Raw genomic sequence first — 16849 nt, forward strand, 5'->3', positions numbered from 1 at the left:
ATTGCTTTATTTAACCAGGTTGTTATTGTAAAAGATAATTTGTTATCAATCACTTAGAATTACTTTGCTAACTAAATAATAGAAAATTGAACTTACCCATAAGGAATGACAGCTCAGTGATGGCCTTGGTTCCAATGTGCGTTCCTATAGGTGAAGCTATGTGACTTTGGCTTCGCTCGCATCATTGGCGAGAAGTCGTTCAGGCGCTCTGTGGTCGGCACACCCGCCTACCTGGCACCCGAGGTCCTACGCAGTAAAGGTTACAACCGTTCCCTGGACATGTGGTCGGTAGGTGTGATCGTTTACGTCAGCCTCAGTGGGACCTTCCCCTTCAATGAGGACGAGGACATCAACGACCAGATCCAGAATGCTGCCTTCATGTACCCTTCCAACCCCTGGAAGGACATCTCTGGAGAGGGTAAGAGAAGTGTATGCACCCCAAATGGCACCCTATATTTTGATCAGGGCCCATATGTATAGTAGGGAATAGGGTGCCATTTGGGATGTAGCCTGTGTGGGTCGACCTGTAGACCACCTATCTACCTATCTCCCGAGTGGTGCAGCGGTCTAAGGCACCGCATCTCAGTGCAAGAGGTGTCACTACAGTCCCTGGTTTGATTCCAGGCTATATCACATCCGGCCGTGATTGGGAGTCCCATAGGGCGGCGCACAATTGGCCCAGCGTTGTCCAGGTTTGGCCGGGGTAGGCCGTCATTGTAAATAAGAATTTGTTCTTAACTGACTTGCTTAGTTAAATAAAGATAACATTTGCTGTGATTTTACCAGTGGTCTTCACCTCTCAGGGTGTGTTCTCTTTCAATCATCCACCTCAGAAAAAGGCCTACTGCTCATCTCTTTGAAATGTCTTTGGAACTTTGAGGCTGAGAACAGCAGAATAGTTTTGTAGTCCTAATTGACTCAACCTAGAGGTAGCCATGTATTTCATTCTAGTCTGGAGTGGCCAGAGTAAAGGGATGGATGGATGGAAATGTAGATATCACTTGTTTCTGATGTCAATGTTGTCCATGTTGGTCCATCCATACCCTCAGCCACAGACCTGATCAACAACCTCCTCCAGGTGAAGATGAGGAAGCGTTACAGTGTGGACAAGTCTCTCAGTCACCCCTGGCTCCAGGTAACACAGTGACTACTTTGTCACACTACATTCATCACATCATTAAATGCAACATGTCTATGATGTTCAGTTCACTCTGCTGTGGAAATAGAACTTACTCCATCTAAGGATCTATGAAAGTCCTCCTGTACTTCTCCTTGCAGTTTAGTAATGACAATACACTCCCCCTACACTTCCCTTCCGTCCTCCAGGACTATCAGACGTGGCTGGACCTGCGGGAGTTTGAGACACGCAGAGGGGAGCGCTACATCACCCACGAGAGCGACGACGCCCGCTGGGAGGAGCACGCCGACGAGCGGAACCTGCATTATCCCAAGCACTTCATCATGGCGCCCAACCTGGACGACATGGAAGAGGACCCCTAGTGGCTGGGAGGACTACCTGCAGGCTGCACGTTTCAGAAGGAGTTCACAGGGCATCCTGGGACTCGGAGACCCATAGCTGGTGCTTGGGTCCCTGGAACCTGCTACTGCTGGCTGAGACTGTAAGCTTAAACAGGGGGAGATGCATGTACCCTATATGTTTGTGCATACAGGTGTCATTGTGCATTACCACATGGAACAGACAGAAGGTGCTGCATTGGACAGGCAGCTGTATGGTGGTACAGTAGCATGGGAACACATTCGTGGTGTTGTGAGGAAAGGCGCGACGATCGAGATCGAGTATCTTCAGGTTGTTTGGTTTTCATCACATTCCAGAGACCTTACGTATGTGGATTCTCTCTCCACTGACTGTGTTCTCTACAAGCCATAATATACAGCCCTCATATTCAACTCTGGACCTAGATGCCATTTCCACTGCATTTTTTTCATTCTTCCCCTCTAATCAAGGACGGATTTAGACCTGGGACACCAGGTGGGTGCAATTAATTATCAGGTAGAACAGAAAACCATCAGGCTCCAGACCTCGTAGGGTTAGAGTTGAATACCTCTGATATACAGTCTGTCTCTTGAGCCTGAAAGACGAACCCTAAGTGGTTGATAAGTTGGGGAATCCCTCAGCAACAGTAATAAACATTTGCACTGCCATTCAACCCAGAAAAATGGCTACAGTAAAAGATGGTTTGGACCAAATCCAAGAGACATTTCAGCTTTTCAGCTTCTTTAGCATATTTTTCAAATGTTGTTAGTTTATCATGTCTATTTGAAATCTCACAACTACATTGATTTGTTAATTTACCATGAATGCTATTTTTTGAAAACATTTATTTCCAATGGTTTCATGTAAGGCTGTTGAACTCGAAAACATACAAAATAAGCTGATGTTTTGAATATATATTGAATATATTTTGCTTATTCGATGGGATGTTTTTGCACTATTTGTTAACACCTGTAATCTCTGGCTCCCTTATTGGATGCTTTGAATGAAGTTGTGAACCAATCAGCAGCTGCTACACACGGTCTTAACCCCCCCCCTTAGAAAAATGCCTGAGAAAAACCCCCAGCAAAAATGATACCGGTCTAACCAAAGCCTGAGAAACCTTCCCATAGAAATATTGACATTTTTTACGATTCTACCTTTATTTTTGTATCAAATTCTGGATGTCAATTGAATGGAGTAGAGTGTTAAGTGTCACAAAAACATTGATAGGACCAAGCCTAGGGAATTTTAGATGTTAATTCTCTGCTCTCAGCCATAGCTTACAAATGTTTTTTTTTTTCTCTCCAATGAAGTAAAGATAGTTGAGAAATGTTTTTTTATTCAAGAACTGATGTGACCTTCTCGGGGCTCTGCCTTATTTATTTTCCTTCTCATTTCATTACATGTGTTGTGTTTGTACGGAGGATTGAATGGATTCCCACTCAACGCCAGAACTGCTGCTGTACCCCAGTAAGGGAGCTGCAAGGCCAAGCAGTCCGGCAGATTCACAAAGGATTTATCCCAAATGGCACCCTATTCCCTATATAGAGCACTACTTCTGACCAAAGCTGTGGTCAAAACCCGTGCACTATATAGGGGATAGGGTGCCATTTGGGCTGCTGACAAAGTCTGATCAGTGACAAAGTGACAAAGCATGGTAGGATAAAAAGACCGCAGCAGATACATGGACTGAGTACTCTGTAATATGTCAAACAAGCCAACATGTAATATGTCAAACAAGCCAACAGCAGATAAATGGACTGAGTACTCTGTAATATGTCAAACAAGCCAACATGTAATATGTCAAACAAGCCAACATGTAATATGTCAAACAAGCCAACATGTAATATGTCAAACAAGCCAACATGTAATATGTCAAACAAGCCAACATGTAATATGTCAAACAAGCCAACATGTAATATGTCAAACTAGCCAACATGTAATATGTCAAACTAGCCAACATGTAATATGTCAAACAAGCCAACATGTAATATGTCAAACAAGCCAACATGTAATATGTCAAACTAGCCAACATGTAATATGTCAAACTAGCCAACATGTAATATGTCAAACAAGCCAACATGTAATATGTCAAACTAGCCAACATGTAATATGTCAAACTAGCCAACATGTAATATGTCAAACAAGCCAACATGTAATATGTCAAACAAGCCAACATGTAATATGTCAAACAAGCCAACATGTACTATGTCAAACAAGCCAACATGTAATATGTCAAACAAGCCAACATGTAATATGTCAAACAAGCCAACATGTACTATGTCAAACAAGCCAACATGTAATATGTCAAACAAGCCAACATGTAATATGTCAAACAAGCCAACATGTAATATGTCAAACAAGCCAACATGTAATATGTCAAACAAGCCAACATGTACTATGTCAAACAAGCCAACATGTAATATGTCAAACAAGCCAACATGTACTATGTCAAACAAGCCAACATGTAATATGTCAAACAAGCCAACATGTACTATGTCAAACAAGCCAACAGCAGATACATGGACTGAGTACTCTGTACTATGTCAAACAAGCCAACAGCAGATACATGGACTGAGTACTCTGTAATATGTCAAACAAGCCAACAGCAGATAAATGGACTGAGTACTCTGTAATATGTCAAACAAGCCAACATGTAATATGTCAAACAAGCCAACAGCAGATACATGGACTGAGTACTCTGTACTATGTCAAACAAGCCAACAGCAGATAAATGGACTGAGTACTCTGTAATATGTCAAACAAGCCAACATGTACTATGTCAAACAAGCCAACATGTAATATGTCAAACAAGCCAACATGTACTATGTCAAACAAGCCAACATGTACTATGTCAAACAAGCCAACATGTTGGTTGAAGACAGAAATCCATCATTTGTGTGTGTGCCACATTTTGGCTTTGTTTGGTGTTTCTCCCATCCCAAAACATGGGCACGTCCGTTTGAATGATGACCTCACAGCTTGTCCATGCTAATAGCGGTTGACATACAAACACATTTTAAATCAAATAGAACGTTTGACACCACTGGCTGACACCAATGGAACCAAGTGCAGTCATATGCAGGATACTAACCCAGTTACATATTAATGACAATACAGAATACAATGAATGCATTCATTTAATTTATAGTATCAAATGACTGAAATGTTGTGTGCAGGGACAGGGATGATGATTGTTGTTTTATGAAAACACCAAATGACTCAATTGAAATTCCAATATGTTGTCTTCACACTCCCTATTTTGGTATTAGTCTATTTTCAGTCTCAATCCACCCCTTTGGATTGTGAAACAATGTTGTGGTATGATGTTTTCCATACTGTATGTTCAGTACAAAGCACACATAGCAGGGTGATGACTTCAACCTGAGATTAATTTAGTCTGTGCTGCCACTGGATTGGCAGATGTCAATGTTTTCTATGTTTCAATATTCACATATCTAATAATAAATAAATGCCTCGGACAGTACCGTAGAGAATGTACTACTTATTTCATTTGCAGCTCGTGTCCCCTTGGTCTTGTTTATCAGATCATATTGCGGTGTTCCAGACAAAGGAAGATATTCTACCTTTATGTAAGATAACTCATGGAAACGACAGTGAACCATTATCTGCGTAAGATAGGCCATACAACATAACACACAAATGCATCCTATTTTAGTGACGTTTTTAAAACGAGCAAGTATTCTTGATCATTTAATTAGTTGAGGGACTAAGGGAACTATGGGACGCCTGCATCCCTAATGGGACCCTATTCCCTATGTAGTGCACGACTTTTAATCAGGGCCCTATATGGGGAATAGGGTACCATTTGGGAGACAACCAACAGAGTCAGAAGTACTGGGGTAAAGAGCTCTCTTTGTGTCTCTAATCTGTGTAGTTAAATCCAACTGTCACCGTGCCAGTGTAGCCTGCCACATTTCATTGTGCCATATGTTAGATGAACAGAGACGTTTGTGGCTGGGGAAGAAAATAAATGGCTAACTACTGCTGTGTAACGATAGCACCATATGTTGAGGCCTATAGATGGCCCCAGAAAATGCTTCCTATCGCTCTACAAGTTTGAGCAGGAAAACATTTCTGTTGCCTTTCTAAGAAATCTTCTAAGATTTCTTTCAAAATGTAAATATGCTCATACACTGGATTAATGCCAGAATATTTTCAGTCTTAATCGTATGAAAATACTTAGCACAGTATGTGGTTCCAAGACAAAGAGAACGATAATATACACCGGAAAATGTTTTGTAATGACTTTTAATCATTCAGTCTTATGATAGCTTTATGTTAGGATCGCTCAGTTTTTTGGGCTGGTTATTATGGCTACGGTAATCGGCCTGTGTAATAGTATCCTTTAATTGCTACTGGTGCAGTGAGGGAGAGCCTGTCAGAGCAAAACACAGCATGCTGTGAGTGGCTGACTGTGTCCCAAATGACACCCTATTGCCTATGTAGTGCACAACATTTGACCCGGGCCCATAAGGCTCTGTTCAAAAGTAGTGCACTATATAGGTAATAGGATGTCATCTGGGATGCATACGCTATCTACTAACTCCACGTTCACCAGATTGCTTCAAGATGTGGAGACAGCCAGGCACCACGTGGCCAAGGGCCATGAATGGTTTCCTACAGCTTCAGACACTGTGACCTTGAGTGACGTTCTTCTAACTGATCAAAGTTACATTGTCTACTACTTGGAATTATATGTTGGTCTAATGAACATGTAGATGATAGAGAAAGATGGCAACCACCATCTTCCCTCAGTGAGGCAAGGTACATCATTCTTAGGATTTTATCAGCACTTCAGTTCAACTTTTCAAACCAAACTCACACCACAGTCAGACCAAACCCTATTGCTTCCGCGGGTCTTGTGTATATAATCCTGTGTGGCTCAGATGGTAGAGCATGGCGCTTGCAATGCCAGGTTTGTGGGTCTGTTCTTTACGAAAGGCCAAGCTCACTGAAGCCAGCCACAGGCAGGGGCGCTGGGCCCTTCTTGGGCACTGGGGCCATCTTCTTCCCCCCCTTGGACTGCTCAGGCTCGGGCCTGGTGAGCCGACTGTGGTTGAGCATGGTGAAGAACTGGAACCTCTCGCCCATCTTCAGGGGGTTGGTCAGCATGTCATAGCCCTGGATCAACTGGGCCCTTGTGGATGGGTCTGCACAGTTCCTCAGCAGCACCTGAAGACACAACATTGCACAACATTGCAATTAGACAAAGATAATTGAGTGGAGGGCAAAGTAAAAGTAAAATACCAAGTTATCTTGAAAGCCCCGATTGGCAGTTGAAAACCATGAGCTTCCACTTAACTTAATGCTTTGACAGAAACTGATACAGATGCAAGCGGATTGTTATGATTGTTTATATAGTGGTCACCTTAGCCCCATGTATAAAGAAGTGGAACAGGGAAGTGTGCACACAGGGTTCCTACTCACCTGTAAGCGTGTATCGATTCCCATATTTTTCAGGAAGTCTTTCTGAGAGACAGGGCCCATGCAGGCCACCGTAGCTCCAGCCATCCTCCTCAGGTAACTGTAGTCCACATCAGCAGTCAGGTCAGCAGAGCCGGGAGAGGCTAGGACATCATGGAGCTTATGACCTTTAAAACCCTGGGGGTGGGGGACAGGTGGTGTTTTGATGTTATGACAGAAATGGTAGACATGACTACTACGAACTACTACAGTTCATTATTTGTGTATCGTTACATTTTCATTTGATTTAATTCATTAGTTGTTAAAAAATGACATTGATCTGAAATAATTTCATTTTTTATACCAAATCAGGTCTCTCCTCTCATGAGCAACGATTGATAACATTTTCATCTAGTTACATAAATGTGAGTCTGCCTGAAACATGGCTGCCTTGTTAATTTAACCTCTTGAAGCTAGGGGGCACTATTTTTATTTTTGGAAAAATAACGTTCCCAAAGTAAACGGCCTATTTCTCAGGACCAGATGCTAGAATATGCATATAATTGACAGATTAGGATAGAAAACACTCTAAAGTTTCAAAAACTCTAAAAATATTGTCTGTGAGTATAACAGAACTGATATTGCAGGCGAAAGCCTGAGAAAAATCCAATCAGGAAATGACTCTTATTTTGAAAGCTCTGTGTTCTTATGCATCCCTATTGACCATTGAAAGGGATATCAACCAGATTCATTTTTTTCTATGGCTTCCCTAAGGTGTCTACATTCTTTAGACATAGTTTCAGGCCTTTATTTTGAAGAATGAGCGTGAATGACCACATTACGTAAGTGGTCAGGTGGGGGCTCTCAGAGTGATTTTTGCGCAAAAGAGAGAGTCGGCCATTGTTCCCCCCCGGTCCTAGTGAAAAGCCAACTGTCCCGGTTGATATATTATCAAATAGATATTTGAAAAACACCTTGAGGATTGATTATAAAAAACGTTTGCCATGTTTCTGTCGACATTATGGATATAATTTGGAATTTTTGTCTGCGTTGTCGTGACCGCTATTTCCGGTGGATTCCTGGGCATAACGCACCAAACTAACGGAGGTATTTGGATATAAAAAATATCTTTATGGAACAAAAGGAACATTTGCTGTCTAACTGGGAGTCTCGTGAGTGAAAACATCCGAAGATCAAAGGTAAACGGTTAATTTGATTGCTTTTCTGATTTTCGTGACCAAGCTTCCTGATGCTAAGTGTACATAATGCTATGCTAGGCTATAGATAAACTTACACAAACGCTTGTATTGCTTTCGCTGTAATGCATAATTTCAAAATCTGAGACGACAGGGTGATTAACAAAAGGCTAAGCTGTGTTTCGCTATATTTCACTTGTGATTTCATGAATATGAATATTTTCTAGTAATATTTTTTGACTGTTGCGTAATGCTATTCAGCGTTGCTGATGACAAATATACCGGATCCGGGATGGGTAGTTCTTTAACAGATGGAATTCTGTGATTCCCTGTCTTTTGAAGGAGGGGGTCGCTTGCTTGACCCCCCCCTTTTCATCACACACATCAGTGAGTCCCAGAGCCTGGGAGCCAGGCAGGGAGAGCCAACCCCTCTTAATAGGGGCCAGATGGGGCTGGGTTAGGGTGTAGCCCCAGGAACAGAACTGGAGGGTAGTTGACCCTGATTTCCGTGTGCCACCAGCAAAGGGCAAGAGAGGCATGTCGACTTCCTGCATCTGTTTCCTTGTAGCTGAGGCTCACTCGGCTAATCACTTTACCACACACACACACAGACTGTATTAAAACCAGCTGATAAACGGGCCACGTTGGAGACATGATGACACTCACTCTGAACGTGTCCATCTTGGTCCCGTCGTGCCCGTAGTCAGCAATCAGTGCAGCACCCCCATCCTCGGTGATCCGATTGGCTAGGCGCTGGACGATGACCCCTCCCTCCGGGCAGACCTCCACGTGCCGTCTCTTTTCATCTGCCTAGGAGGTAAGGGGTTTCAGAACAAAAACAAGAGTGGCTCTGCTTACCTGTCTGGGTGAAGCAGGGGCCTGAGCACACACATCAGCAATCATACATGACTTTGCTTCCAATTCATCTCCACTTAGCAGCACTGGCTGTAAGCCCCAAGGCATCACAAAACCAGGAGGGGTTAGCTTTGGTGGGTTAGGATAGATCCCAAATGGCACCCTATTCCCTCTATAGTGCATTACTTTTGATCAGAACCCCATTGGGCCTGGTCAAAAGTAGTGCACTATAAAGGGAATGGGGTGCAATTTGGGAAATACCCTTAGACTATCAGGTAACACATGTTGGGACATCTATGGGGAAAAAATAGACTAAAGTGGAGTATTAAAACCTATAGGCCTGTCTACTTGTAATTGAAAACCCCATTAGACCACAGAGATGACAGAGCAACAGATAAGATTATGTAGGGCTTTTAACTGGCGAGCGCAGAGAGAACAAACTCTACTACAGTATGTGGAACCCGGGATACACAGACAGTCAGGCAGGGGCAGCAGCCATTAGCCAGGATTTAAAACCAGTAAGGGGGTTTCACCCAAGTTCACTCATGATGTAAGGCTTTGGCAGGCTGTTCAAAGCCCCTGCACTCTTCCAGTGAGGCCAGATCAAATAGGTTGGTACTGTATATACTGCAGAAACACTGGTAATAAAAACCAGATGCTGCACAGATGTTCAAACTTTTAAGGAAAAAGGAGTTTGTCGAGCAATTTGACTGTGTTTGTGTCAATGTAGGCTTCAGCAAAGATATAACTGTTTTCAATCTAGGAGACATCCATTCACATTGAACATCAGCGATAGATACATTTTGATGAGTCCGATAAAATGCTTACAATAATTTTTATTTGAATCTTTCAACTGATACATACATACAAACTAAACGTGATGAGATTTTTTTATTTGTTTTTAAAGATGGTCTGAGTTAAGCATCAACACGCAGCACTCACCTGTATGAGTTGAGTAGAGGCCAGAGTGGGAGCTGGCACTATGACAAGCCTCAGCTTACCTGGCTCATCTGGGTCAATATCCACCATCACCTCCCTCCAGCCCTTCTCTGTTCCCTGGGCCCACATCACAATCAATGGATCAAATGGTAATTACAATAACATTTTCTTAATTCTTTGTGATCTGCTATCAAGATCTATATGTATAATCAAAACAGCTGTTGAAGTAAATGTACCTGGAATTTATGGATGGGTAAGGCATCAAAGAACTCATGAGCGAGGTAGATGCTGAAGCCTGTTTGAAATAAAAAATGACAATAAATAGGACTAATAGTAGATAGAATAAAAACTGTACCAGAGGCACAGAACAAGTTAGAGGAAAGGCAAAAAGAAATGGAGAAACTTATTCAAGAAAGATCAAGTGTAATATATTATAAAAAATAAAGCAAACTGGATGGAACATGGGAAAAAATGCACCAAATATATTTTTTTTAATCTTCAACATAAAAATGCTACCAATTTTTTTTTACTAAAACTTCTGACAAATGATGGAGTCACCCATGATTCAAAAGATACACTGCTCAAAAAAATAAAGGGAACACTTAAACAACACAATGTAACTCCAAGTCAATCACACTTCTGTGAAATCAAACTGTCCACTTAGGAAGAAACACTGATTGACAATAAATTTCACCTGCTGTTGTGCAAATGGAATAGACAACAGGTGGAAATTATAGGCAATTAGCAAGACACCCCCAATAAAGGAGTGGTTCTGCAGGTGGTAACCACAGACCACTTCTCAGTTCCTATGCTTCCTGGCTGATGTTTTGGTCACTTTTGAATGCTGGCGGTGCTTTCACTCTAGTGAAAGCATGAGATAGAGTCTACAACCCACACAAGTGGCTCAGGTTGTGCAGCTCATCCAGGATGGCACATCAATGTGAGCTGTGGCAAGAAGGTTTGCTGTGTCTGTCAGCGTAGTGTCCAGACCATGGAGGCACTACCAGGAGACAGGCCAGTACATCAGGAGATGTGGAGGAGGCCGTAGGAGGGCAACAACCCAGCAGCAGGACCGCTACTTCCGCCTTTGTGCAAGGAGGAGCAGGAGGAGCACTGCCAGAGCCCTGCAAAATGACTTCCAGCAGGCCACAAATGTGCATGTGTCTGCTAAAACGGTCAGAAACAGACTCCATGAGGGTGGTATGAAGGCCCGACGTCCACAGGTGGGGGTTGTGCTTACAGCCCAACACTGTGCAGGACGTTTGGCATTTGCCAGAGAACACCAAGATTGGCAAATTCGCCACTGGAGCCCTGTGCTCTTCACAGTTGAAAGCAGGTTCACACTGAGCATGTGACAGACGTGACAGAGTCTGGAGACGCCGTGGAGAACGTTCTGCTGCCTTCAACATCCTTCAGCATGACCGGTTTGGCGTTGGGTCAGTCATGGTGTGGGGTGGCATTTCTTTGTGGGGCCGCACAGCCCTCCATGTGCTCGCCAGAGGTAGCCTGACTGCCATTGGGTACCGAGATGAGATCCTCAGACCCCTTGTGAGACCATATGCTGGTGCGGTTGGCCCTGGGTTCCTCCTAATGCAAGACAATGCTAGACCTCATGTGACTGGAGTGTGTCTGCAGTTCCTGTAAGAGGAAGGCATTGATGCTATGGACTGGCCCGCCCGTTCCCCAGACCTGAATCCAATTGAGCACATCTGGGACATCATGTCTCGCTCCATCCACCAACACCACGTTGCACCACAGACTGTCCAGGAGTTGGCGGATGCTTTAGTCCAGGTCTGGGAGGAGATCCCTCAGGAGACCATCCGCCACCTCATCAGGAGCATGCCCAGGCGTTGTAGGGAGGTCATACAGGCACGTGGAGGCCACACACACTACTGAGCCTCATTTTGACTTGTTTTAAGGACATTAACATCAAAGTTGGATCAGCCTGTAGTGTGGTTTTCCACATTAATTTTGACTCCAAATCCAGACCTCCATGGGTTGATACATTTTATTTCCATTGATAATTTGTGTGATTGTGTTGTCAGCACATTCAACTATGTAAAGAAAAAAGTATTTAATAAGAATATTTCATTCATTCAGATCTAGGATGTGTTATTTTAGTGTTCCCTTTATTTTTTTGAGCAGTGTATTTTGAAAGAGAAAGCAATTTTAAGCACGTTTTCACTTATCTTCACTAACCGATGTTAACTGTAAGGATTTTTTTCTATTAATTATGTCAAATTAACAGCTGTACAGAAAGACTCATGTGAAGGCCAAATCACAGAGGAGGGACTTCTTGACACAATTAAAGCCTTTAAGTCTGGGAAAACTCCAGGGTTGGATGGCATACGAGTGGAGGTATACCAAATCTTTTTTTGATATACTCAGAGGACAGTTATTAGCATGTTTTAACCACTCCTACAAAAATGGTAAATGATCAAATACTCAACAAGAAGGTGTGTTTTCATTATTTCTGAAACAGGATCCAAGTGGTAAATAAAAAGATCCAGTCCACTTAAATAATTGGAGGCCCCTTACACTTTAGTGTAAGAATTAGCGCATAGAATTAAAATGGTATTGTCGGATATAATTCCCCCTAATCAGACAGGTTTTTTACAGGGACGATACATTGGAGATAATATAAGACAAGTACTGGAAACAATAGAACACTATGAAAAATCTTGGAAACCAGGCCTGGTATTCATAGCTGACTTTGAAAAGGCTTTTGATAAAGTAGGACTGGAATTTATATATAAATGCCTGGAATATTTATCTTATAAAATAGGTTAAAGTTATGTATAGTAACCCTAGGGGTAAAATAGTAAATAATGGCTACTTCTCTGAAATTATTTAGACTGTCAAGACGAGTAAAACAAGGTTGTCCACTATCGGCATATCTATTTATTATTGCCATCGAAAGGTTACCTATTAAAATCAGATCCAACAATCTTAAGGGGTTAGAAATCAAGGGCTTAAAAACAAAGTTGTCATTGTACGCTGATTCATGTTTTCTTTTAAATCCACTATTTGGATCCCTCCACAGCCTCATAAAGGATCTAGATACTTTTTCAAATTATGGTAAGTGTATATTATGTATTGGATCACAAAAACATTGTACTTTAACATTGCCGTGTAGTTTACCAATAAAAAGGTCTGTAGGTGATGTGGACATACTCGGTATACATATCCCGAAAGAAAGAAATTATCTTACTACAATATATTTGAATAGAAAGTTAGCAAAAATATATAACACTTTGCTACCATGGAAAGTAAAATACCTGTCTATTTGTGGAAAAATCCCCCTGATTAACTCTTAAATCATATCCCAGTTTACTAATTTACTTATGGTTTTGCCTACACCTAGCGACCAGTTTTATAAATTATATGAGCAAAATTTATATTTTATTTGTAACAGCAAGCCAGACAAATATGGGTGATTGGAAATGATAGAGAATTACATTGATGGAATCTACAATCTATCTGCACTGTTAAAGCTGATCTACCCCCTTAAACATTTTTCAATAATAATAACCCCCCCCATCCAATTTGTATTTTATATTCTAGATTATTACCTCTGGGGACATCATCCAGGTTGCGGTACCAGGAGATGGGGAGGCCTGTGGTGGTGGTTCCCTGGCGGTACACAGGCTCATCCTCGCTGGCTGACACCTGGCTCTGGTCTCCTGTTAGACACTGGGCCTGGACCTGGCTCAGCTTAGGACTCACCTCCACCAGGTGCACTGAGACTGCAGCCCCACCCAGGGCCCCACGCAGCTGACTGAAAACCTGAACAACACAGACACAGGGAGACAGACAGACAAACAGAGAGAGACAAACAGACAGAGTGTAGTTTAGTTAATTTGATCCTGGATTATGACTCACTGGTCTGAGTTTAAATGTCCTGATAAAATCCATCCATGATGAGATTCAGGACAGGTTGTGACTGTCTAAAATCACGAGAAATATTTTGATGAAAAAAACAAGAACATTTCAATATATAACAGGCAAAATGGGGAAATGGCTCCCTCCACTGATCATAGATTGAACTGACATGTATACTGTGTACACATGCAACATTTTTGCCATTTAGTAAGATTTAGCAGCCCTGGACTGGACATACATACTCTGAGAATGTCATTGGCTAAGGAGCCTCTTCCGGGCCCAAACTCCACTAACTGGAAGCGACTGGGCTTCCCTGCTCCCATCCACTCACTCAAACACCAGATCCCCAGCAACTACAGGCAGAGAATGGAGGAGCTCAAACCATTATCATCACTCAGGGCATTGGGACTGGAACAACATCAAGAGACTAGAACATTAAGAGACCGTTGATTGTGTATATGCATACTTATCTACTACACAACAATACATACATGTAGTAAAATGTTGTTCTGGATAAATGCTTACCTCCCCAAATATCTGACTAATTTCTGGTGATGTGATGAAATCTCCATCTGGCCCAAGCATATCATTCTGCACATAATAGCCCTGGAACATGAAAAAGAGCACTTCATCTCTGAAGCAAACATTTCTATAGAGTAATAGCATAGTCTGACGGGTTTCTTTACTACAGTTGAAGTCGGAAGTTTACATACACCTCAGCCAAATATATTTAAACTCAGTTTTTCACAATTCCTGACATTTAATCAGAGTAAAAGTTCCCTGTCGTAGATCAGTTAGGATCACCACTATATTTTAAGAATGTGAAATGTCAGAGTAATAGTAGAGAGAATTATTTATTTCAGCTTTGATTTCTTTCATCACATTCCCAGTGGGTCAGAAGTCTGCACAGACTCAATTAGTATTTGGTAGCATTGCCTTTACATTGTTTAACTTGAGTCAAACTTTTCATTTAGCCTTCCACCAGGTTTCCACAATAAGCTGGGTGAATTTTGGCCCATTCCTCCTGACAGAGGTGGTGAAACTGAGTCAGGTTTGTAGGCCTCCTTGCTCGCACACACTTTTTCAATTCTCCCCACAAATGTTCTATAGGATTGAGGTCAGGGCCTTGTGATGGCCACACCAATACCTTGACTTTGTTGTCCTAAAGCCATTTTGCCACAACTTTGGAAGTATGCTTGGGGTAATTGTCCATTTGGAAGATCCATTTACGACCAAGCTTTAACTTCCCGACTGATGTCTTGAAATGTTGCTTCAATATATCCACATAATTTTTCTACCTCATGATGACATCTATTTTGTGAAGTGCATCACTCCCTCCTGCTGCAAAGCACCCCCACAACATGATGCTGCCACAAACGTGCTTCACGGTTGGGATGGTGTTCTTCAGCTTGCAAGCCTCCCCCTTTTTCCTCCAAACATAACAATGGTCTTTATGGCCAAACAGTTCTATTTTTGTTTCATCAGACTAGAGGATATTTCTCCAAAAAGTACGATCTTTGTCCCCATGTGCAGTTGCAAATCATAGTCTGGCTTATTATGGCGGTTTCGGAACAGTGGCTACTTCCTTGCTGAGCGGTCTTTCAGGTTATGTCGATTTTTGGACTTGTTTTACTGTGGATATAGATACTTTTGTACCTGTTTCCTCCAGCATCTTCACAAGGTCCTTTGCTGTTGTTCTGGGATTGATTAGCACTTTGTCACCAAAGTACATTCATCTCTAGGAGACAGAACGCATCTCCTTCCTGAGCGGTATGACGGCTGCATGGTCCCATGGTGTTTATACTTGTCTACTATTGTTTGTACAGATGAACGTGGTACCTTCAGGCATTTGGAAATTGCTCCCAAGGATGAACCAGACTTGTGGAGGTCTGCATTTCTTTCCCTGAGGTCTTGGCTGACTTCTTTTGATTTTCTCATGATGTCAAGCAAAGAGGCACTGAGTTTGAAGGTAGGCCTTGAAATACATTCACAGTTACACCTCCAATTGACTCAAATTATAAGCTTCTAAAGCCATGACATAATTTTCTGGAATTTTCCAAGCTGTTTAAAGGCACAGTCAACTTAGTGTATGTAATCTTCTGACTCCTTGGAATTGTGATAAGTTATTTCACTTATAATTCACTCTGTCTGTAAACAATTGTTGGAAAAATTACTTGTGCCATGCACCGACTTGCCAAAACTATAGTTTGTTAACAAGAAATGTGTGGAGTGGTTGACAAACGAGTTTTAATGACACCAACCTAAGTGTATGTAGACTTCCGACTTCAACTGTGTGTGTGTGTGTGTGTAACTAGTAGTTACCATGACTGGGTTGGTAAGAACCTCTCTCATGTACTCTGCCACTGAGATAGGACCTGTGGCTTTGATCTTGGAGGTTAGGTGTCTGAGCATCGAGTTTCCTGGCATTGGTTTCTCTGCTGAGCTGCTTGAGAAACTTTGGCTCTGTGCCACGCTCCATGATCTAACTATAGAGTAGAAGACGTAAACAATAGAGCATATTAAATATAATTCGCTTAACTATCTGACGACCAGACATAGACTAAATAAAGAAATCGCCCTTACCAAATAATGGTGGTGGACAAGGGCGGACAAGGACTCCTCTTAATCTCTGCAGTGCTCGAACAGTCCTCATTGAGACAGCAAGCTAGCTAGAACAGTCAATAGTAAAACAATTCCCTACTGTAACTGTACTTCCCAGAAATTGTCATCAAGTCTGAATTTCACAGCAGGTGCTCGTGTTATCAAGTTAGCTATCTATCTAACGAAGCTCGATAGCTGCACATGTAGCACAATCTCGAGGATCAGCTAAAGTTAACTCGTTTCATAAATACAATAACATGTCAAACTCTAGTTCATCTTTATACTGACTTTGGCAGATAATGTATTATTTACTCAAAGAACTCATTGGACATATTCAACAATCTAACTACCTATATTTGTGTGCAAGTACATCCGCCTTCTTACGGCAACAACAATTATGATTGGACAATTAACTAGTCGTGTAGTTGTAACAAAGCTTTTGATTGGATCATAT

At 42.0% G+C, this 16849-nt stretch overlaps 2 protein-coding genes across 3 annotated transcripts in view; one reads left to right on the forward strand and one right to left on the reverse strand.

Moving 5' to 3' along the window:
- Positions 1-4982, forward strand: part of LOC110529458 (serine/threonine-protein kinase D3) — a 63233-nt gene extending 58251 nt beyond the window's left edge. For both annotated transcript variants that reach the window (XM_021611634.3, XM_021611635.3), the window contains exons 17-19: positions 151-418; positions 1050-1135; positions 1327-4982. In XM_021611634.3, coding sequence (XP_021467309.1) covers positions 151-418; positions 1050-1135; positions 1327-1500 — 528 coding nt within the window. In that variant the 3' untranslated portion in view covers positions 1501-4982. The remainder of the gene's footprint in view (positions 1-150; positions 419-1049; positions 1136-1326) is intronic.
- A 769-nt stretch (positions 4983-5751) lies between these two features.
- ndufaf7 (NADH:ubiquinone oxidoreductase complex assembly factor 7) lies at positions 5752-16827 on the reverse strand. The gene is made up of 10 exons (XM_090242638.1): positions 16378-16827; positions 16117-16280; positions 14320-14400; positions 14037-14147; positions 13485-13698; positions 10149-10207; positions 9916-10029; positions 8785-8928; positions 6947-7120; positions 5752-6691 (listed from the first exon to the last, which is right to left on the reverse strand). Exons 1-10 carry the CDS (start codon positions 16445-16447, stop codon positions 6452-6454), a joined length of 1371 nt encoding a protein of 456 aa, XP_090098764.1. The 5' UTR covers positions 16448-16827; the 3' UTR covers positions 5752-6451.
- Positions 16828-16849: the final 22 nt, after the last annotated feature.

The sequence above is a fragment of the Oncorhynchus mykiss genome, chromosome 8 (genome assembly GCF_057628025.1).
Source record: "Oncorhynchus mykiss isolate SJ-2025 chromosome 8, ASM5762802v1, whole genome shotgun sequence".
NCBI classification, from domain to species: domain Eukaryota; kingdom Metazoa; phylum Chordata; class Actinopteri; order Salmoniformes; family Salmonidae; genus Oncorhynchus; species Oncorhynchus mykiss.